Source organism: Pteronotus mesoamericanus, unplaced genomic scaffold (assembly GCF_021234165.1).
Source record: "Pteronotus mesoamericanus isolate MK-2021 breed Mesoamerican mustached bat unplaced genomic scaffold, CSHL_Meso_final contig_78, whole genome shotgun sequence".
Taxonomy (NCBI): Eukaryota; Metazoa; Chordata; class Mammalia; order Chiroptera; family Mormoopidae; genus Pteronotus; species Pteronotus mesoamericanus.
In genome coordinates, this window is record NW_026555258.1 from 14,570,845 (window position 1) to 14,592,187 (window position 21,343).

General features: G+C 43.3%; 1 protein-coding gene across 3 annotated transcripts in view; it reads left to right on the forward strand.

Moving 5' to 3' along the window:
• The window catches only part of ASTN2 (astrotactin 2), an 807,209-nt gene that overhangs the window by 331,503 nt on the left and 454,363 nt on the right, over window positions 1-21,343 (forward strand). For all 3 annotated transcript variants that reach the window (XM_054584473.1, XM_054584474.1, XM_054584475.1), the window contains one exon: window positions 19,227-19,394. In XM_054584473.1, coding sequence (XP_054440448.1) covers window positions 19,227-19,394 — 168 coding nt within the window. The remainder of the gene's footprint in view (window positions 1-19,226; window positions 19,395-21,343) is intronic.

The window sequence follows — 21,343 nt, forward strand, 5'->3', positions numbered from 1 at the left end:
TAGCTCTACCATGAATTCACCGTGACTTTTGGCCACATCTCTACTTCTCTAGCCCCTGTTTTGCTTTGTTTTTTGTTTTTGTTTTTAACTGTAAAATGTAGGAAGGAAGCAAGATGGTACTTAAAATTTCTCCCTGCCCTAACATTCTAAAAGTAGAATGAGACACTTCGGGGTTTAGAGTTACCCTTTACTCATCTCATTATGTGCGTGACCTTCGGAGTGTTTATGCAACCATTCCTTTAGCATTGCCCGCCCTCTCTCTTCCGACTCTTGTTTGTGCTGGTCTGTGGCCAGGAAGCCCCCTGAGCAAGGATCTTGGGAGCAGAGGCAGCTAAGAAAACCTTTTACAGCCCACAAGTTGCCATTTGAAGAAAGCTTAGAAGGATCACAGAAGGATCACAGCCAAGCTTGTGCAGGGACTGAAAGCTCCCAAGGCTGCTGGATGAAAAAGGAAGTGGTGGGTATCCAGACCATAGTGAGATAGCTGCTCTCCATCGCTAGCTTCGAGCATCAGCTGCAGAGGGACCTTGAACATCTCGGATGCCAGCAACAGTATGGGAGGGGGAGTATGCATCGTATTCAGAGGGGAAATGATGAGATGGGAGGAATAATTAAAACCTGCACATCCCTCCGGCCTCTCCACCCTCTCCCTGCACATCCTTCCCACTTCTCTGCCCCCTCTCTCCCCATCCTGGCTCTGCTGCACTTGCTGTTTGGCTTTCCTCCCTAGCCACTCCTCTGGATTACCTAAGCCAAGTGTATCTGCAGCTGCACAGCCTTGGGGCTTTTGGCAGCTGGTGGCGGCTTTCAGAGCCTCTGCTAAAGACCTGGGCATCTTACCCTCAGCTGGAATCATTCCTGAGGCCTGAATACCCCTGCACCCCTTATATCCCTCCATCTGCTTTAACCCTGGTTCCCACTTGGCTTTTATCTGTGAATCCATACATTAAGGCTTTCTGTTGCCTCTTGCTGAGTGCTGGGACCCATATTCCAAGACAAATTCAGACACTGTCAACCCTAAAGCAGTATGAAATTTAGAATCAGAAAACTCAGGTTCAAATCCGCATTCCTCCACTTACTAACTGAATCTTAGGCAAGTTGCCTCACTCCTTTGAACCATCAGCTTTGAACCTATAAAAGTACAGCTCTTAGCCCCTACGTCACAAGGTGGTGATGAGGATGAAATCGAGAGTGACATGAAAATATACCATGAAAGGTGCTCAGTAAGTGCTAATTATGAACTTGAAGGCTCACACGTGTTATTTTTAAAAGGCAGGGTAGCTATAAAGCAATAGACTACAATAGAAGACAAAGCATAATCTGCATCAGGTGGGGCATATCTAGACAAGCGTCAGCAAGGTTTCCAGGGAAGCCTGGAGCATTTCCCACTGCACAGATCTGGATAAAGCTTTAAGGTGCAAGAGGATTTGTCTCATTGGAGGAAGTTGGATGGTCAGGGATTGGGCGTGAGAGTGTTTGCTCTGTTGGACATGGTAGAAAAGAGTGGGGACAAGAAGGGAGGTCTTCAAGGCAAGGGGCGTTGCATGAGCAAAGGCGGAGCAGGAGCAGATAACACCCAGGGGCTCCATGTGGCGTGGACAGGACAAACGGGAGGAGCAGACAGGAAGAACAGGGGTCTCATGTTGGGCTTTTATTGTGGAGGTGGTTGTGGGTCATGAAACCACTGGAAGATTTTAAACAAGGGAGTTTCGGGGTCACAGTTGCTTGTTCAAAAAGCGGTGCAAGATGTTAATTAAAAGAGCAGGCTATAGAGTCAGATACATCTGGGTTCAAATGCCGGTTCTATGAATTCATAGCAGTTTGATGTTACATAACCATCCTGGCTTGTCTCTTAATCTGTACAGTGGGCGTAATAATAGTAGCTCCCTCTTTGGAAAATTGAATGAGATAATATTTGTCAAATATTAGCAGAATGTTTGGCAAACTGGAAGCACTCCGTGATATTAGTTTTTATTGGCATTATCATCATTATTACCCTTATAGTCTAAGTTAAGTCTTCCTGTTAAATGGTCCCGAACTTTTCCTTTGGCTCTTAGCTCACTGAAAATTGCTTACTCGATGTCTAAGAGTCTTAGCTGCAGAATCACATTCTGGGTCCAGTACCTCACTCAGATATTTCCTAGCTCTTTCACATTGAGTTAGTTATTTCATCCCTAAGCCTCGGTCTGCTCACCTGTGAAATAGGCACAATAACAGTAAGCCACATCAAAAGGCAATCGAATGACTGCCTAGGATACACTGGACCGGTGCTTGGCACTGGTCAATACTCAGTAAACAACAGCCCCAGCTAATGCTACTTTAAGCCCTTAAGGGCAGAGAGAGTCGCCATCTTGTTCCTATAAAATCTCCAGTACACATTCCATGTTCAATAAGGATTTGTAGGCTGACTGAGCGCAGTGTAGAAGGTGAGTTTGAGGGGACAGGCTGAAGGCAAGGAGCCTATACTAGGAGGCTGTTACATTTAGTCTATATGACAATCTATGAACCAGAGCATAGAAGTGAGAAGGAGGATAAGGGAGTTCCTGTAGAGCTAGAACCAGCGAAATTCAGCAACAGATTGGAAGGAGGGTCCAAGAGGAGGAACAGTCAGAGAGTACTTGGCTTTAGTCTTCTCAGATCCCTGACAAGGTCGTGACTCCAGACATCAAAATAAAAACACTTTTGCCCAGCGGTGAAGTGTGGTGGTTAAGAGCGTGAGCACCCACGACACCGGAGTACCGGTATGTAAATCCTGACTCCACCTTCCTAGCGATGCAACTTGATCTTCAGAAAAGCAGGGGGCCTGCTGCCCTCTGAATCAGTCTGATTGTGAAGATTCAATTGTTGTTATTTTTTTTTTTAGATTTTATTTATTTATTTTTAGAGAGAGGGAAAAGCAGGGAGAGGGAGAGAAACTTCAATCTGTGGTTATCTCTCTTGCGCCCTCCACTGAAGACCTGGCCTGCAGTGTGGGCATATGACCTGACTGGGAATCGAACCAGCAACCTTCTGGTTCGCAGGCCAGCACTCAGTCCACTGAGCCACACCAGCCAGGGCTCAGTTGTTAAATGCAGGAGGCTGGCCCATGGTAAACACACTCAAGGGCTAGCTATTATTACTCTTATTACTGTGTTGCTCGTGCACCAGCTTTCTTATGCACGATCAAGAATCAGCTGCCCACCTTTTGGCTATGTTTGTAGAAAAAAAATAAAAAATGCAAGCAACTTTGAGGAATACACAGGATTAGGACCTTTACAAATCCTGCTGGGATGAACATTATTAGTAAGAGATGCTACTGTATTCTGTGAGCAAAATTAATTCTCCAGACCTCTGAAGGCTGCTCTCTTGAATGTCTGAATCATTTGACTATTATTTCAGGTGATGTCTCACTGAAGTGTCAGGGCCTGGACAGAGGATAGAGAAAGTGATCTGTCCCCGCCCTCACACAGATGCTGATGTCGTCTGTGAGGGTGACGGCTCCAGGTGTGGCCATTTCCTGCAAAAACTCAAAGGTGGCATTAAAGGTCTCGGCACAGGACCTGCCGAGGAGGCAGAGCCCGGAGATCAGAAGTGATGCCACCTTTGAAATGTAGGGCCAATTGGCAATGGCAGCTCCTGCCACCTCAAGAGGAAGAGTGTGGGTACAGGGGTGCGGGCGCAGTGTAGGCATGTTGCATAGCAACCAGCTTGGCCAAATTTTTTAAATTGTAGAAGATGAGGGGCAGAATATGTTTTCGGTCTTGTCTTTTGCCATTTCCCTTTTTTCTGGCCAAATGATGAGGCCATTTCCCGAAGGTCTGGGTTCTGGTTTTGGTCCTTTACAAATATCCTTTTCTTTTGCCTAGATCCTCGTTTCCCCCCACTCTCCCTAGCCACTGCCTCTTGGTGCTTCAGGGTTCAGTTTTGATGTGGCTGTTCAGCAGAGGAGTTGGGGGCCCCTCTCTGTGCTCCCAAAGCTCCCCATTTCACCTCCATTACAACCTGACACTGCTCCACGGCACCTTAAAAAGCCCACCCCAAACCCTGGATTGAGGAGTTGGCGTCTTTCCTGCCCAAGCTGCTGCTCGTTCTCCATTTGCATAGCACCATACAGGAAAGACCACTTTCTTTCACTGGGAAAATAAACGAACAAACACTTCCAGCTGGTTGACACTCATGAAAAGTTTCAGCATCGCAGTAGCTTTAGCCTCTTCTCCCTCATCTTCTCTCCACCTGCCCCCTCACTGATTGCCCTCAGCTCATTTCCCGTGTATCTTCCTGGTTGTCCACATAGCTTTGCTGCTTTCCCTCTGACTGTCTCCATGCTGGCCTGAGAACCAGGGACAGACTGACCTCTTGCAGACCTGCGTCTCTGCTCTGTCTCAGACACAGCTGCACTGGCCACTCTGATTCCATCCGCGGAGACATCCCAGAAGCCAGCTCATTCAGACACCCTGGCACCCAATCCCCAATATGCAGCTGAACCTTGTTGGCTCATCAATTGAGCTCCATAATATAAGCAGGATTAGAATTTTACTTAGCAGCCTGAGTATTTGAAATTTCAAAGGCAAGGTAGACTTTCAGGCACTGAGTAACAATTATTTTTGTAAAGGAATTTACCCCCAACTTCTACTCATTTGGTTTACAAAACCAGTGTCCTCCTCTGTTGCCATAGAAAATGCTGCTTGGGGAATCTCAGGGCACTTTCCCATAATGAAAATGAGAAAGTCAAAAACACAACACACCAGCAAATAATGTTCCTTTTTGCCCTGGTATACTGTCAGTGATTATGTCTCAGAAGAGATCTTTAATTGTTCCATCTAAAGAGTATGCAACTTTGTTCCTCTGGACTGTCTCTTCATAGAGGCTTGTGAATTGGATCCAGCTATTAGCATCTCTTACTAATTTCCTCTGAGTCTTGCTGGCTGAAGCACCGGGCTTGGAACAACTTTTAATTTTGTTTTTAATTAAATTTCAGTTGTTTCAAATCACTCACTTTTAATGTCATTTCTTTGCAGCCATGAGAAGCAACAGGAGGCTGTGCGTTCTTGTTTATGTGCATACACAGTCTGATGCGTAGGTATCCATGGCGTGGCTAAAGACTGACTCCTGGCTGAGGTCCAGAGCAAGAGCAGGCAATTAAGAAAATAAAAGAGTCTCAGAATGAGCTTTTGTTTACACTGTGATATCCAAAGCTAATATGTTGCTTAAGCAGGAATCTTGGTCATTGTGTTTGTTTTTGCCAAACTGTATTTGCACAAGACAACATCCCCTTGTATTTCACAATAGGATTCTCAAATATGTGTAGGTAGAAATAGTCTAAGAATAACTAACACTTATTAAACATTTATTATGTGCTAGGTACTGTTTTAAATTTTATATATATGTATATATATCTCCCCATTTACATTGAAAGTGAGTAATTTGAAACAACAGAAATTTAATTTACATATATTGCCTCCCACATTCCCATGAGATTATTGTCCACAGTTTTGTAGCTGAGAAACCAAGGCCCATTTAACTGGATCATTATCACTTGGTTAGCTTGTGTCAGGGCCAGAACATGAATACAGGCTGCCCGACTCCATATTTTTGCTCTTAAACACTGTATTACACTCTCTTTCTGTAAAAAGACAAAAGGGCCTCATCATCTAAATGAATTTAACAACAGCAAACATAGAAAATTGACTAGTTATTTGAAAAAGTGAAATTATGTGAGTTTATGTTTGGGCTTTTATGTGGCCTCTGCTACTGCCCATTCCTGTTGTGTAAATTGTGAAAATGGCACCATGGGGTTTGGTTCAGATTCACAAAGTCATGATTTGAGTATTTAGCTGTGCTCTTTCAGATACTTAGCACCCCAGAAAGGACAATTAAGTTTGAAAGCAAAAGCATAAATATACACTCAATGACCTATGTATCCCCAGTTCAGTTAATGTTATGTTCTATACTGTTAGTTCCAACTGAAAACAGAACCCAACATATTTTTCATTTCAGAAATATCACATATACCATTTTATTTGCATATTTGCAAGGAATATTCTTCCACTGATACCACCACCCTGCCTTCTCCATGCTAACACACACGCACACACATACACTCACACACACACCCCACTGGGTACTCAAACAATTTGGTTCTTTCTCCACAGCAGCCCTTATTTGTAGTTATATAAGTGTTGGTGCATTTAGTTGTTTAATGATCATCTCCCACCTGACATTGTACACTCTCTACAGCCAAGTACTGTAGTGATGTGTCTTTTTTGTCCCCTGTGGAATATCATATTCTTATAACCAGGCCTGGCATATATATGGTGCTAATAAATGCTTCTAGACTATATAGATAAATACATTGAGCCTTAAACACAGCCACCAGCCTGCTGAAAAGTAAAGTGATAGTAAAAGAAGTACAATAGCCAGAGTCCAGATATCTGGACTCTGGTTCCCAAATTTGTAACTAAATAATTGTATGTGACTTGGACAACAAATGTTTTTACATCCTCAACATCTTCATTTATGAAGTGTAAATGATAATAACTCAATAGAACATACATATATACATATATACAGAATATAGTGTAATTAAATGCAAACCATTCGAAATATTTTACATTAATTGACTTACTTCTTCTTGACAATAACCCTAGAGGCAATAACTACTATTTTTCTCATTATTTTTTAAATTGGAAAACCGAATTCCAAAGAGGGTAATTAATTTGCACATCCTCACACAACTGCTGAACAAAATCTGCCTGACTCTAGAACCTATAATATCCTATGCCATGAGGATCAAGTGAGATTGGATATAAAGGTGTTACACAGTGTTTTGGAGTTGAACACAAATGGCCTGCTACGTTGACTCGTTAGTGAGTCTCCAGCGAAATTTGACGCACTGTTGGAGAGTGTGGGGAGAAAACCATGTGATTCTTTCTTTTGTTTCCATTGGATAACACTAAGGTAGTATTCTTCAAATAGCTGAAAGTACCATTTGTTATTCCATCCATCCATCCATCCTACTATACATCCATCCAAAATACTTACTCTTTGCCTACTAAATACATGATATTGTGCTAAGAAATGACAGATTGAAGAAGAGTTAGTCGTGGATTGCCCTCAGAAAACTCACCCTTTTCCAAGGTAGACAGATATCAGCACATCAGCACGTCCCAAACCTTGACACATGGGGGATACTCAGTAAGTGTGCACCAAACTCACATGCATTAGTAATGACACTAATGGAAGCAGAGAGATGCACATGCCAGGGCTTTGGGGGCAGAAGGACAGGCCACTTCCAGGTGAGAGGACCAGGGGAGGACAAGTTTGCCTTTTGCTGTCTGGGACTGGGAGGATAGGTATGGTGAAGAGGATGGTCCAGGAATATGGGAACAACCTGAGCAGAGGCCAAGAGGGTGACCCAGGAATGGCATGCCTGGGAGGAAGGAGCGGCAGCATTTAGTCCAGTGCTGCCTTCCTTCTACCACCACCTGTCATGTTCCGAGGGAGGGAGAACCCATTCCTTAGTCTCTAGGGGCAAAGAAAGAAATAACAAGCACATTTGGTTACCTAATACGTGTAAAGTACTATGATTATGTACACACACACACACACACACACACACACACACACACACACACATTCTGTCCTTTATTCCTCCCCAAACCTTCTGAAGGTGCTGGAATTATACTGCTGATACTACTAGTAGCAGTAGTACTAGTAGTAGTACCAGCAGCAGCAGAACATTTATTACCAAAGTAATACAGGAGTGAATGACATAAATATTAAATAGACTCTTTCTTATTCCCGGTCCTAGTCTGTTGGGTTGATGACTCAGTGTAAATTGTTCCAGAATTTTTTATTGTTGCTATTCCTACACACACACACGCGCCTGATTTCCTGTTGGTTGGTTGGTTGGTTGGTTGGTTGGTTGGTTGGTTGGTTGGTTGGTTTGTGTGGAACATGAGAAAAGACCTATATGATCTTGGGCAATGTGCTTTCTTCATGAACTATGTCCATGTGTCCTTGTACACAGGAGTGAGGAGTAGGTGTCATTATCCCCAATTTATTGAAAGGGAGCCCTAAAGCTCACAAAGTCAGGTAATGGGCATAAAGTCTATTAGCTGGTAAGTGGCAGGGTTAGGGTTTCAATCAGTCCTGTCTGGCTCTGAGGCCCAGTGCTTGCAAGCTACATCCCACCAACCCAATCTGGGGACAGAATGAAAAAATTCATCCTTCACATCCCAAGTAGCGGAAGTGTGGATTTCAGCCATCCTGTGTCCTGTTCATTTGGCCCTCAAATAAAAATTGTACCTTTCTCTCCCTAGCTTTCCCAGAATTCATAGTGGGCTTTGGCTGGTGAAGGGCTGATGGCTGCGAATGCTACACCCTGGCTAGGCTGCAAGTCTCCTTTATTATGTTGCTCCAAGTAGCTATATTATATTTTTAGGCAGCTGTTCTCATCTGCGCCCGGCAGTGAAATCTGTTCCATCAATATAACTTGAAACCTCTGATTTTTGGAAGCTTTGCCCCATGTAGCCCTTGGTAGCATCATAAAACAATTAGATTTAGGCTTAACATTAATTTGAATTATTGTCCAGTTTCCAGAAAATATCTTCTGAAAATGTCATGAGGATGTATGACATGTCTTTGGAGACATTAAGCATTGAATTACAATATTATGTCACCTTCTCTCTGCCATTTCTCTCTTTCTCTGTCACACACTCTCAACATGGTCTGATTTATGTTGCAGCCACTACAAGAAGCTGAGTAGGTAGAGAAATAGCCAGAGATGGATCTTGACAGACAACACACACACACACACACACACACACACACACACACACACACAGCCCTCACCCACCCCACCCCCTTCCCCTTACTAGAGTGGATAGTGGAGAGGAACAGGAGGCAACCTGGTGTTACAGGCAGAGCTCCAGACTGAGGAACAGGCAGACTTTCTTTTTTGGAATCCCCAACTTCCTAGCTATGCAATTTCTGAAGCACGCACCTTTAGCCTTGAAATTTCTTGTCTGTAAAATTGGGACTAAAAGTAACACCTGCCCTCCAGAATTATTTCTAGGGTCAATTAAATTAATAACAGCTGTAAAAAAAAAAAACACAATAACCAAAAAACATTTGGTGAGTATATCAAATAAGTCAGGTACTCACACAGTCACATTTCAATGCAAGTGCTGCAAGGTAAGTATTATTCATTCATTCTTAGATGAGGAAGCTGAGAGAAGAAGTATTAAGCATTTCTCAAGGTCATTCACACAGAGTTAGTGGTAAGCGCACTTTTGAGTCCAGGTGTGCCAATTCCAAGGTCTGTTTTTCCCACTTGATGTACTTCTGGACAAAAGAGAAGAAAATAGGAGGCCAGAAAGGAACACACACACATACACACAGACTCACAGTGGGAGCCGCAAAAGCAGGCAGGTGCCTGGGCCTAATTTGGCCATTGACGTTGAACGCACAATGTATTAATGAAATGGATCCTGGAGGCATTGCTAATGTGGGTATTATTAGGGCTCACAGTTGGGAGCTGTCTTTGCCAAATAGGACCTGATGTTTGTGCAGGTATTTTTGGACCAGTAAGAAGAGGTGTATTTTTAAAAGAGGGTGAACCCAAAGAAGTGGGAACTGGGCAGGGCACATGGTCCAGTGGGTAGATTTGGGAAGTCACCCAGTGTATTCACTCACCCGTTAACCCAGTCGGCCAGTCCTGTCTCAGCCACACATCATGTGTGTCCACTGTACACTGATGTACCAGACATCCTACGAGGGTCTCGCCAGTGTTTCCTCACACCTGCAGCACATCTTAAAGTAGCATCCCTCATCCCTGCCCTACCCAACTCACCCTGGGGATTGTGAAAATCAGAGGCGATGCTGCTGGGATAAGTTATGAATCAGCAGAGGGGAAAATGAGCATACTGGGTAGGCAGGAGAAAGGTGGGTTTGTTGTTGTCGTTGTTGTTTTTAATGAAACTCTTGTCTTACTGTGTTCTAAATGGGACTGCCACATTGCACAACTCTGGGAGGCACCATCCTCATACGATACAAATATTCCTAGAATTATCTTAGCTTATGTGTACATATATGTATGCATATATACATAAACCCACACACTTATCCAAATGTATATACATATATGAAATACATAATAATATATATGGTATAGATGGATAGACGTGCACTTATAAGTAGAATACGTTGTTGACTGTAAATTTTATCGCCTGGAATAGTGTCCCCTGGAACACAGGCATGTCCTCTATTTGGGCATCTCAAATGCATTTTATGTAATGGTTATAGAATCTCTATGAAGTATTTCCATTGTACAGATAAGGAAATGGAGGAGGCTCACCAAGGTCAAGTGATTTGTTCCAGGGTCACACAGCAACTCGGTGGGGGCTGGGGTCTAATCCATGCTTGTTTAACTCCAGAGTCCAGCTCTTTGCCTCCTATCTGAGCTCACGTCTTACTTGGCAGCTGACAGAGAGGGAAGTTTTTCAATATTAGCCAGTCAGAGCTATGGGACCTTTGAGGTTTGGGAGCAACTGTCCACCTTGTTCATTCAAAAATTACTGATCTTTGATCAAAACGCAATCCAGCACTGGGATTGGTTTGATGCACAGGTTCCCAATGAAGTAATGAAGGGAGTTGAAATAAAAAGAACATAAATTCTTAAATTAAAAGTCTATAGGTTCCTTCCTTTAACCACGATTCTTCTTTAAAAATGTAAATAAAGTAGAATGAGAAGCATCAGGACTTTGTTCTTTCTCCCCACTGCCTACCTTAGTACCACATTGTTATATCCCTGGGGAGAACAATAATTTTTTGAAATGTTAACACTTCCAACCTTTTTTCCCCCAGACCTAAACACTCCTAACTGAACTTGGAAGCAAGATCAGGGATAGAGGAAGGCGCGTGGAAGTCGGTGGCCATCTGTTTTAGCCAGGCTTTGATCACAGTTTGAGGTGGGGATGGCAGCAAACATGACAATTGCCTGGAGTAAATGCTTGTCTGGCTCTTTAGGGAAGCCTCCTTTTGGGGAGAGGAAATGCGGCTTTGATACAGCTCCATTTGGAAATCGCTGTTTTTCTAACACACAATGTGTTAAAACTACAAGGGGCCTGTCCCTGCCAGGCTCCTTTTTAGGGATGTCTAGTGACAAATGCCTCTAACCCTTAGGGGTATTATCATTTCACACCCCCGGTGAGGGAGCTCTAGTGGTGACAGACAGCTCACGTTTCTCCTCAGGATCCATTCTTGATCGTCAGCCAGAAACCCTGGGACAAACCCAGAGCTGGAAGTCACAGCACTTGAGTTCTGGTCCAGCGCCAGCACTCGCCAGCTCTGCTGCCGCGGAGAGTCAGGCCGCCTCTCTGACCCTCAGCTCCCTCACAGCGTGAAGAGGTCGGCAGCCATGAAGTATACAGTCTAGTTCAGTTACTTCACTAGCCCCAGTGGGATCCCTAATCTCAATGCGGACAATAATACTTCCTAAAATACGAAAATTGATTTTTGGGGTAGAGCACAAAAATTATTATCTCTCTATGTACAGCAAAAGCACAACACATACACAGATATGCAGTATCTCTGTGGTACTAAAATTACATGGGTGGCACGTAGTTAGGGGGAAAAAGTCTAAAAGTGCTCCTTAGTGGGTGTTACTGAGAAAAGAAAAAAAGCGGAGAAACTGAGCTAGAGGAACTCAAAGTTTTCTAATACTCTTGAACATTAGGTAGATGATGGAGCATCATAAAATTCTGATCTATTCTTCAGAGCTTTAAAAAATAGTGTTTCCATGTAATGAACAAAAAGAAAGAAGTTGACCCTCTTTAAAATAGCCACTGGAACGTCTCGGTGTGTTCTTAGTTTTCTTCTCCTCTTTGACATCTGCATCTCAATCACACACTTCAGCCTCCTAACCTTACTGCCGTATCCTCTGTTCATCCTGGAATGTTTGGAACCAGGTCAGGCCCCAGACTGGGCTTCTGCGGAATGGACAAAAATAGCTTAGCTCCAACTAGGGTTTTTATGCTGGGCTCCACAAGCCCCCGAGGGCTCCATGGATAGAACTGTATTTCAGTTTTTGGTTCAGATACTGGGTATTACATTTTATGCATTCAGAAACTTTTTTCTGAGAGAGGATTCGTAGGGATCTATGACACAAAATAAAGGTTAATGGAGAAAATAGCAGGCTTAAGTAATAGCTGTCAAATAAGATAGGTAGTATATTAGTGTGCTAGAGCTACCGTATCAGAGTACCACACACTGTGAGGCTTAAGCAACAGAAATTTATTTCTTAACAGTTCTGGAGGCTGAAAGTTCAATATCAAGGCGTTGGCAGAGTTGGTTTCTTCTGAGGACCTCTCTCCTTGACTTGTAAAGGGCATCTTCTCCTTGAGTCTTCCCTCTTTGTTTCTGTGTCCTAATTTCCCTTTCATATAAGGACATCTGTTATATTGGAGTAGGACCACTTTAATGACTTCGTTTAACATCATTTACCTTGTCAAACATCCCATCTCCAAATGCAGGCATGTTCTGAGCTCCCGGGGGTTGTGACTTTAGCATATAAATTTTCAGAGTGGACACTGTCAGCCCATAAGAAGGTAGAGATAGTACAGGAGAGTAGGTTGAAGTTCATCCAAGGAAAACAAGGACAGAAAATGGCAGAAAGGACAAGAGCTGAGAGGAGGCGAGGAGGTGAAGACATAGAGGTGTCTCAGAACTCAGAAGACAGTTGTAAGAGAACCCACTGCATCTCATGACCCTAGAGGCTTGCTGTGCTCAGAGACTGAGCGTTCCCAGCTGTCCAGGTTGTCTCTGCCCACTAACACAAACCCTCAAACTGTGGCTTTTAACCTCATGTTTGCGGAGTTTCAGTCACTCCTTAAAAAGCTTTCAGTCAGTAGTAAGGGATGGAATGAATTCAAGCCTGACTTAATTCTCTGTGGGTGTATGGGGTGGCAGGTAGATGGGTTCCTCATTTTTGCTTCCCCACACCTTGTTTTTTACCGTGTCTCCTGAAAAGGCAGTTCTCCCAGGTTCAAGACCCTTTTGGATGGAATCTGGGGGTGCACAATGTAACAGAAGACAGGAAATCTGTAATTATTTTGCACCCAGGAACAGAGCGAAGGAAAAGAGGGAGAAGTACCTTTGGCCCCCAAAATTTCCCTGAGCTTCATTGGTGAAGAACATCTTTTTGCCATGTATGGAACCTTTCAGCCCCCTGCCCCTGTTCTGCATGGTGTCCTGAGAATTTTTTTGAAACCTTCTGTTGATGGTTCTCAGGGGTCTGTCTCATGATTCAAGGTGTAATAAAGGGGGTTTGCCCCTGCTCTCTGGCTCTCCAGGCAGTTTTGTTCAGTGATACCTCCTCCTGTGGTATTTTTAGTTCTTATCCATAGCTTTCTCTTTCTTTGGGGGCCCATTTACTTCTGGCTTTTCTTAGAATATCACGGAATGGCCTGAGCTCCCCAGCTCACCCCTGATCTATGCTGCACAATTACAGAAGCAGGCTCATAATCAATGTAATTGAAGATCAGAGTTAATGAGGACCTCCGTGCCTGTGCAGTCCCCCGAGCAACGCCGAGCTTCAGATGCTAGATAAGGAAATGATTGGGCTGAACTGAAAATCCATTTGGCTAATTAGATGATGTATATTCCCACAAGCCAGTGGGAGAAATATATATATATATATATTCAAAAATAAGGAAACATGACATTTTGAAGTTGAGATTTTGGCAAAGATTCATTTCAGAGTCCTTACTCTCTGGGGGGATTGATTTGAGCACAACGAATCTCAGAGCACCCAGACAAGGGAGGGTACTTTTGACCTAAAGCCAAGAAAATAAAACAGGGATCCCCTGGAGAACTAGGGAAATATGAGACATGGGGAATATGCATTTTTATTCCTTGCCTATTAATTTATTTTTAAAATAATGCTAGAATTTAGCCAGAGAGTGTTTCTTGCCTGCCACTATTTGATCTTATTTGCCTGATCTCTCTCTCTCTCTGTCTCTCTCTTTCTCTCTCACTCTCACTCTATACACACTCAAACACACAGACACACAACCCCTCAACACCTTGTGAACTTCTGCTACACCCTAAGCACTATGGAGATGACAGAGTTAAATAAGGCATGGTCTTTACCTTCAAGAAATGTACTTGTTAGATGAGGTAGTAAGAAAGAGAAAATGAAAAGCACTGATGATTTACACTAGATTTGGCATCTCTGGACCCCATTCTTCAAGTTTAAGCTCTCATTTTGAGAGCTTTAAATACCATATAAAAATGTGGTATTTAAGATATCATATTTTACTCATCCAGTCATCCAGATCCTGGGACAGGGACTAACATAGTAGATGTTTTATGTTAGATGAAAAATAAATGAATGAATGAATGAATGAATCTATAACAGCATATATGAGGTCTGTCCAGAAGGTATCCAGCCATGTAATATGAAAAATAGAGACATTTATTAAAGAAGATGCAAAATACAAGAAACACTGTATATAGTCCAACGATGCCCCAGTCCCCTTCAAAGTAGGCACTTTGGGAGCTTACACAGTTCTCCCAGTCGTCATCAGCTGCTCTGTTTTATTTTCCTAAATTTCATCAAAGGTCTGAAACCTCTTCCCTTTCAAAGGTGATTTTAGTTTTGGGAAAAGCCAGAAGTCAAAGGGCACCAAATCTGAGCTGTAGGGGAGTGGAGCCACCCAGGTGATTTGATGTTTCGCCAAAATCTCTGCACAAGACATGATGCATGAGCAGGTGTGTTGTCTTGATGAAGCTGCCTGTCACCAGTTGCCCATAGCTTCGGCCTTCTGAATCACCTGAATATTTTCCGTGGAGGAATGTTCAAACTAAATGCAAAATTTGATGCATATTTGCTGCTGTACTTGCTCAGTCATTTTGAATGCGATGCCCGCACAGTACACATGCTCAGTCAACAGCGTCTACTACCTCCATTGACTAGTACAGTGAAGTCATCATTGTTCATGCATGCACATTCCAGTCTACTCTCCTTGGCTACCAGGTTATATCCATGTCACACAAACGGTTCTCATTATGTTAACAACGGCTGGACTTTTTCCAGATATACTTCTCATATAGCTACTAGTTGAGTGGAATACTTTCTAAGTATTAGAGATACTAAGCAGAGTATGAGCCAGGTTTGAAGGTGGGCCTTAAGGTACAAATGCCACTTCCACTTTTACATAGCTTGTTGTCCTCCTTCATGTCCTTCAAGGCCTAGCTTAATGACCAACATTTTAGTGATTCTTGTCTCACCCCTCCCCTCTTTTTTCTTCTCCTTATATCTAGACAAGCCCATCCCTTCCAGGCTGTTCTTAACCACATTCTAGGTTGGATTATAGCTATCTATTCACATATTCGATCTCCCTTGGTAGTCCATAATTTTCTTGATGGAGTCAGTCTATTTCTCATTCTCTCTGCCTAATCCTTATGCAAGGAGGTGTTTAGTAAATGTTGGTTACATGAACACATGAATTAAGTCTTGCTGATTACATTTGCACAGTTACTTCCTCTCACTATCTGATGAGCCATCTCTGTGCCATATATCCTTGCCTTGTCACCCTGAGTCCTGCCAGCATCTCCACTTTAATCATCCACATCACAAGCCCATGGGTTGAACAAGAGCTCAAGAGACATTACAGTGAAGTTCAAGTTTTGGTTGGAACTGGGGAGACTCTGAAGGGCTAATTTTGTATTCGAGCTCTCACAGGATGAAAAGAAGTTAAACTTTGGGATCCATGTGGAGGCATACCCGCTTCACAATCCCATGATGAAGTGAGCTGAACTTCCTTTTAGTCAAGCTTGGAACTTTGATTTCATTAATTCACTCCACAGACATTCACTGAATTTCCAGTATGTGCCAGACATTTTACTGAGGGCTTGATTGATAACGACTCATGAATAACTCATGACCTCTTCCCTGTAGGAAATCACAGTCTATCAGAGAAAGCAAAAGCCCTCCCACACGGCAGGATATGCGCTGAAGGAGACTGCACAGAGGAGTGGGAGGACCAGAGAAGACAAAAGATCCCAACCAAAGCCCCTGATTCTCAAGACGGCCTGAAATAATGGGCAGGTCCCAGCTTTGGATGCTGAAAAACCTGGGTCCAGTTTCTACTTTGGCCACATACTAGTTGTAGAAATCTGGTTAAATCAATTTCTCTATGAACCTCATGTTGTCTGATGTAAAAATGGGAAAATACTTATCCTTCAAGGCTCTTGTAAGGATTAGCAAGCAGGATATATAACATGTTCATCCCAGGAACCGCAACAGAGAGGGTGTTCGAAGGATAGCCACTCCCTCTGCCATTCAAGCAACTGATGACTTTGTTAGAATATCTTTTTAAAGAAGGTGAGAACAACCTGCTTTGTAGCTTGTCCCTTCCAAAGAGACCCACATATCATATAGTTGAGAGAAATATGTTAAGTGGTATTGTAGTCAGGGCTTCTGAGTCTGTAAGAAATCCAAAGTGTCAAAATAGCTCCTGTGAGCTGAGATTTCACAATGTGCTGGGAACTTCCCGTAGTGACTATTGTATGGAGATGTGTCGTGTCAAGATCTCTCCTCAGAATGTATGCACTCATTTTCCCAGCCCCAGCCGCCAGCATTTCTCCAAGTCTTTTTTTGGAGTAAGGTCCCGCATTGAAAGAGACCATTTCACTCAAGTTTGTGTCTCTTCCCCAGGGACAGCCCACAGCCTATGCCTGGCTAATACTGAGGCACAATGGCCTGACATTCTTGTTTTGATTTGGAAAGACTCTGAAGGACCACCCCAGTGCCAGAGCTCCCTAGGAGATGACCCAAGGTCTTTGCTGCAACTGTATGACAATTCGATTTCTCTCTCTGTCCAATATCACGTTGCTCATCCCCCTACAAGAGTGCACTTCCAAATCCTCCTGTATGCCACTCTCTGCCTTTGAGTCTGATTTCTGGGGAATCTGACCTAAGATGAATGCATTGTCTCACTTCATCTTTACGTTAACCATGTGAAGATGGAGCTGGAATTTACACATTTCATAGGAGATGACTGAGACTTTGTTTTCTTGCCCAAGTTTAAAGAGCTAGTAAGTAGCAGAGTGAAGTTCTGAATGCACGTCTTGCTGACTTTATTCTCTTTATCACTGCACTGTAGCTTTCCTGAAATAGTGGGATTAGACAAGCTCAACCCTGGGACAAAATTCAATCTTCAGTGAGAATAAGTACAAAAATTATCCATTTAAACAGCATGACTGTGCTTTTTAAAAGAAAAATCTGTAGTTGATACTGATGTTCGGTGCCTTACACAAGGACCCATGTGACATGTTTCTGCTCGGGCTTAGTTCCAAAGGGGAAAATAAATATGGCTTTGCAGATAGATTTGCATATCTTCCCTTGCCAGAAATGTGAAATATGGAATCCAGCAGACTTCTTCTTTTTTGTTTAGCTGCCAAAGATTTTAAGGCCAACTTCAAATACGGTCATTTTCTTCTCTCTGAGCCTGATGTTATCTACTTCTGTTGCTTTTCCTGTAGACTCCTCTTTCAAAGACCCCCAAATTGCATCGTCTGCTGTGCTTTCACTAAGAACTTACTCTGTAGGATGATCTACATCGTGGCATTTGAGTCAGAAAAGTAACATTGCCTGCCATGCCTACCTTTTCAGGGAGTCTTAGATTCTCAGCGCAGCCAGGTAAGGTGGCCCACCTCTCTGGCCATTGCCCATTAAGCCCCAGGGCACCAGAGCTGAGAGGAGCCCAACCATCGGCCTACCAGCAGCATCTGATGGGACCTGAGAGAAAGGTTGCTCTGAATCCCATATGATGCCTATTAACTGAGTCCTTCATTTGGAAACTTGAACTGCATACATAGAAAGATTTTGTTGGCTGTGAGTGAGGAAGAGAGAAGAAAATGCAGCAAGAGAAGCTGACTCATGTTCATAATTATGAAATAATTTAAGATCTCCTGCTGCTGAGGTCCTTCGATCTGCCATGAATCTAGAACAGCTCTCCAAACCCAGTTTTGTGGAGTCTGGTTCTATCTGAACCTTTTGTTCCCCCCTCTAAAATTCTACCTCTGGTTTATTACAAAAATATATACACTACCATTAACACCCTATATGCAGCCAACCTGAATGGGTGTCTGTTCTTTGCCCCCCAAGAATGTATGTATGTGCATGTATGTATATAATCCATGTATGTATGCACATATACATATATGTATGCATATATATGTGCATACACGTGTGTGTGTTAAAGAACATTTTAGAACATAAAGTACAAAGCTACAGTCTTTGGTTTACACAAGCTTTCAATAACAAGTTTAAGCCATTGCTTAAAAATGGATTGATTATAATAAAAATCTAAATTTTTAGTCTCTCCTGAAGCACATGTGAAGATCTGCCACTGCTGGCCTTTAGCCCCATGTAGCAGGGCTGGCTACGGTGAGGCTGCAGCTGCTCCCTTTTGATAGAACCTGCAGTGGCCAGTTCACCCCAAACTCCCACCTTCCCCTATTGTCTCCCAGCATGAAAGTGTTTTCCATGGCACAGGTGCTGCTTTTTCTTCTTAGAGGTGCTAGAGATTTCTTTCTCTCTCTAATGGAAAAAAAAAGAAAAAAAGACAAAAGCGCTAAGCCAGCAAGCCAGGAAGCTATGCGATTTTCCGTACCCTCAGCGGTCTTTCCCATTGACTCACCCGCCTGGCCCCTGTGGGCATTAGTGGCCCCTGTCCCAGAGGAGAGGCCTAGGTGACAAGGGTGTTAGCTTTCTTTTCCTTTTCAATTTTAATATGGAATCATTCTTTGCTAGGACATGTCAGACACTGGCTAAGCACTTGATGTACATTAATTGGTTTCATTCTCACAGTAACTGTAGGAGGTAGGTCCCATGTGCAGGTGGATGTAAACAAGGGCCAGAGGCATTGAATGACTTGCCCAAAATCAGTGGCCGGAAGGGCTGAATTGGGGATTTGAACCCAAGTCTCTTTCAGTCGTAAGGGCCTGACTCGTAATCACAAAGCGGAACTGTCTCTTGTGTCTAATTTATCTCTGTGTCTGCTGGCTGCTGAGTGCTCTGTAAATGTGTACTGACAAGTGAGAAGAGGGGACCTTGGGTGTATATAGGGGTGACTTGTATGTACCTGTCTGTGTTCCTGGCCTGCAATGTCAGCAGTGAGACACATCTGTACCCTAAAATCGGGGAGAAAGTAGCTGTCTTTCTCTCTGTTCATCCACAGGGAGCAGCTTTGTGGTGAGTGAAGGGAGCTACCTGGATATCTCCGACTGGTTAAACCCGGCCAAGCTGTCCCTGTATTACCAGATCAATGCCACCTCCCCATGGGTGAGAGACCTCTGTGGACAGAGGACAACAGATGCCTGTGAGCAGCTCTGTGACCCAGAAACCGGTGAGCCTGGGGCGGGGCTGGGGTTGGAGGGAGGGAGAGAGGATATGGGTTGAGGGATGGTCTGTACTCCTTCTTCCCGAAGAATCATGGCTTTCGAGTGATTGACAAGGGGCTTTATGTAAAGATCTGTCAATCCAATTGGTGCTTAAACTATGCACTGCCATTGACTGGCAAAGGAGAAAATTCTCATGAAACCATAGAATCTCAGAGATATAAAGGACCACAGAGAGCATCCAGTTACACTCTACCAAAGCAGAGTGTCCAAATGTCATCAGATATCCTTGAGCTCAGATCCTGTCTACCGCTCACTAGCTGTGTGTTCTTTATATCAGTTTTACAGCTTTGAGACATACTTGACACTCAGGGTCCAGAGGAAGAAAGGCTTGCTTGAGTGTGGTTGGTAGGATACGTGAATGTCTTGCATGAGATGAACAGCAATTTGAACATTTCACCTAAAATGTCATATGGTGTTTCTCAACTGTGATGTTGTTATGTTACAGAATTACATGCTTATGATTTTGTAATAAAAAAGGGGTGTTATTTGTGCTGGACCCTGTGTACCATTATGTAAGTTTAAGATGTACGTCTCACCTATAAGTGGAACCTAATCAACAAAGCAAGCAGGCAAGGAAAATATGACCAGCAACATTGAAAGAAAGAAGAAACCGACAGGGATGGCAGGGAGGGAGGGAAGGAGGCGGGTAGTGGGGAGGGGAAGGGGAAGGGGAAGGTCAGATCAAGGAGCAGGTGTGAAGGACAGACACATGGACGAAGCCAGGGTGGGGAGAGATTGATGGGGGGTGGGAGGGTGGGTGGGGCAGGGGAAAGTGGTGGCAGGTAAAGGGAGACAAATGTATTTGAAAAATGTTTTAAAAATTAATTAATTAATTTTTTAAAAAAAGAATAACCCGAAGCTCAAAGAGCTGAAATAACTGGTTTAAGGTCACATAACTTGTAATTTGGGACTTTGGGCCTATATGACCAAAGCCTATATTCAGAGCCTGTTGTGACTGAAAGTGATTTTTGCTTCAAAAAAAAAAATGTACAGCATGGTAATGTAATATGTGCATGTGTATATAGTATGAAATGATTACCATAGTAAAGTTAACACCTCCATCACCTCATGTACCACTTTTTGTGTGATGGCAGCATTTAAGGTCTTAGCACCTTTTTCAAATATATAATATACTGTTGTTAATTGTATTCACCATGCTGTACTTAGAGCCCCAGAGCTTACTCATCCTAAATGGGAAGACATTGGTCACAGCATACAGACTGCCTGCGTGGTCTTCAGTAGCTCACCTCCTCTCTCTGAGCCCCACCAAATGGAAACAGTATGGGTCCCACGAGCCTGTTGTTTGGATTAAATGAACTAACATGGAACACTCCTAGCATATTCATATATTTATCCATTCGACAGATATTTATTGAGTAGCCAGGCACTTTTCTAGGCCTTGGGGACACAGCAGTGAACAAACAAGGCAAAATCCTTGCCCTAATTAAGTTTAAGTTCTAGGGAGATATTAAATCTGCTCTAACATGGTAGCCATTAGCCACATGTGGCTCTTTAAATTTAACTTAATTAAAATTAAAATAAACATTCATTTCCCGTCACATTTTAAGTGCTCCATAACTACATGTGACTAGTGACTACCTCTTGGACAACTCAGATAGAAACGATTTCCATCGTTATAGAAAGTTCTGTTGGACAGTGTTGCAGTAGACCAACAGGTAAATGTGTGTATGCATGTGTGTATGTTCTGTCAGGTGATGATAAAGGCTGGGGGAGAACACAAAGTTCCCCCATGGATGCTAAGCTGGGGGCGGGAGTGGGGTTATTATCACATAGACAATGGTCAGGGAAGGCTTCTCTGAGAAGGTGACATTTGAGCAGGCACTTTGGAAGCGGGGGAAGCCATGCCACTATCAGGGGAAAGATCATCCCAGGC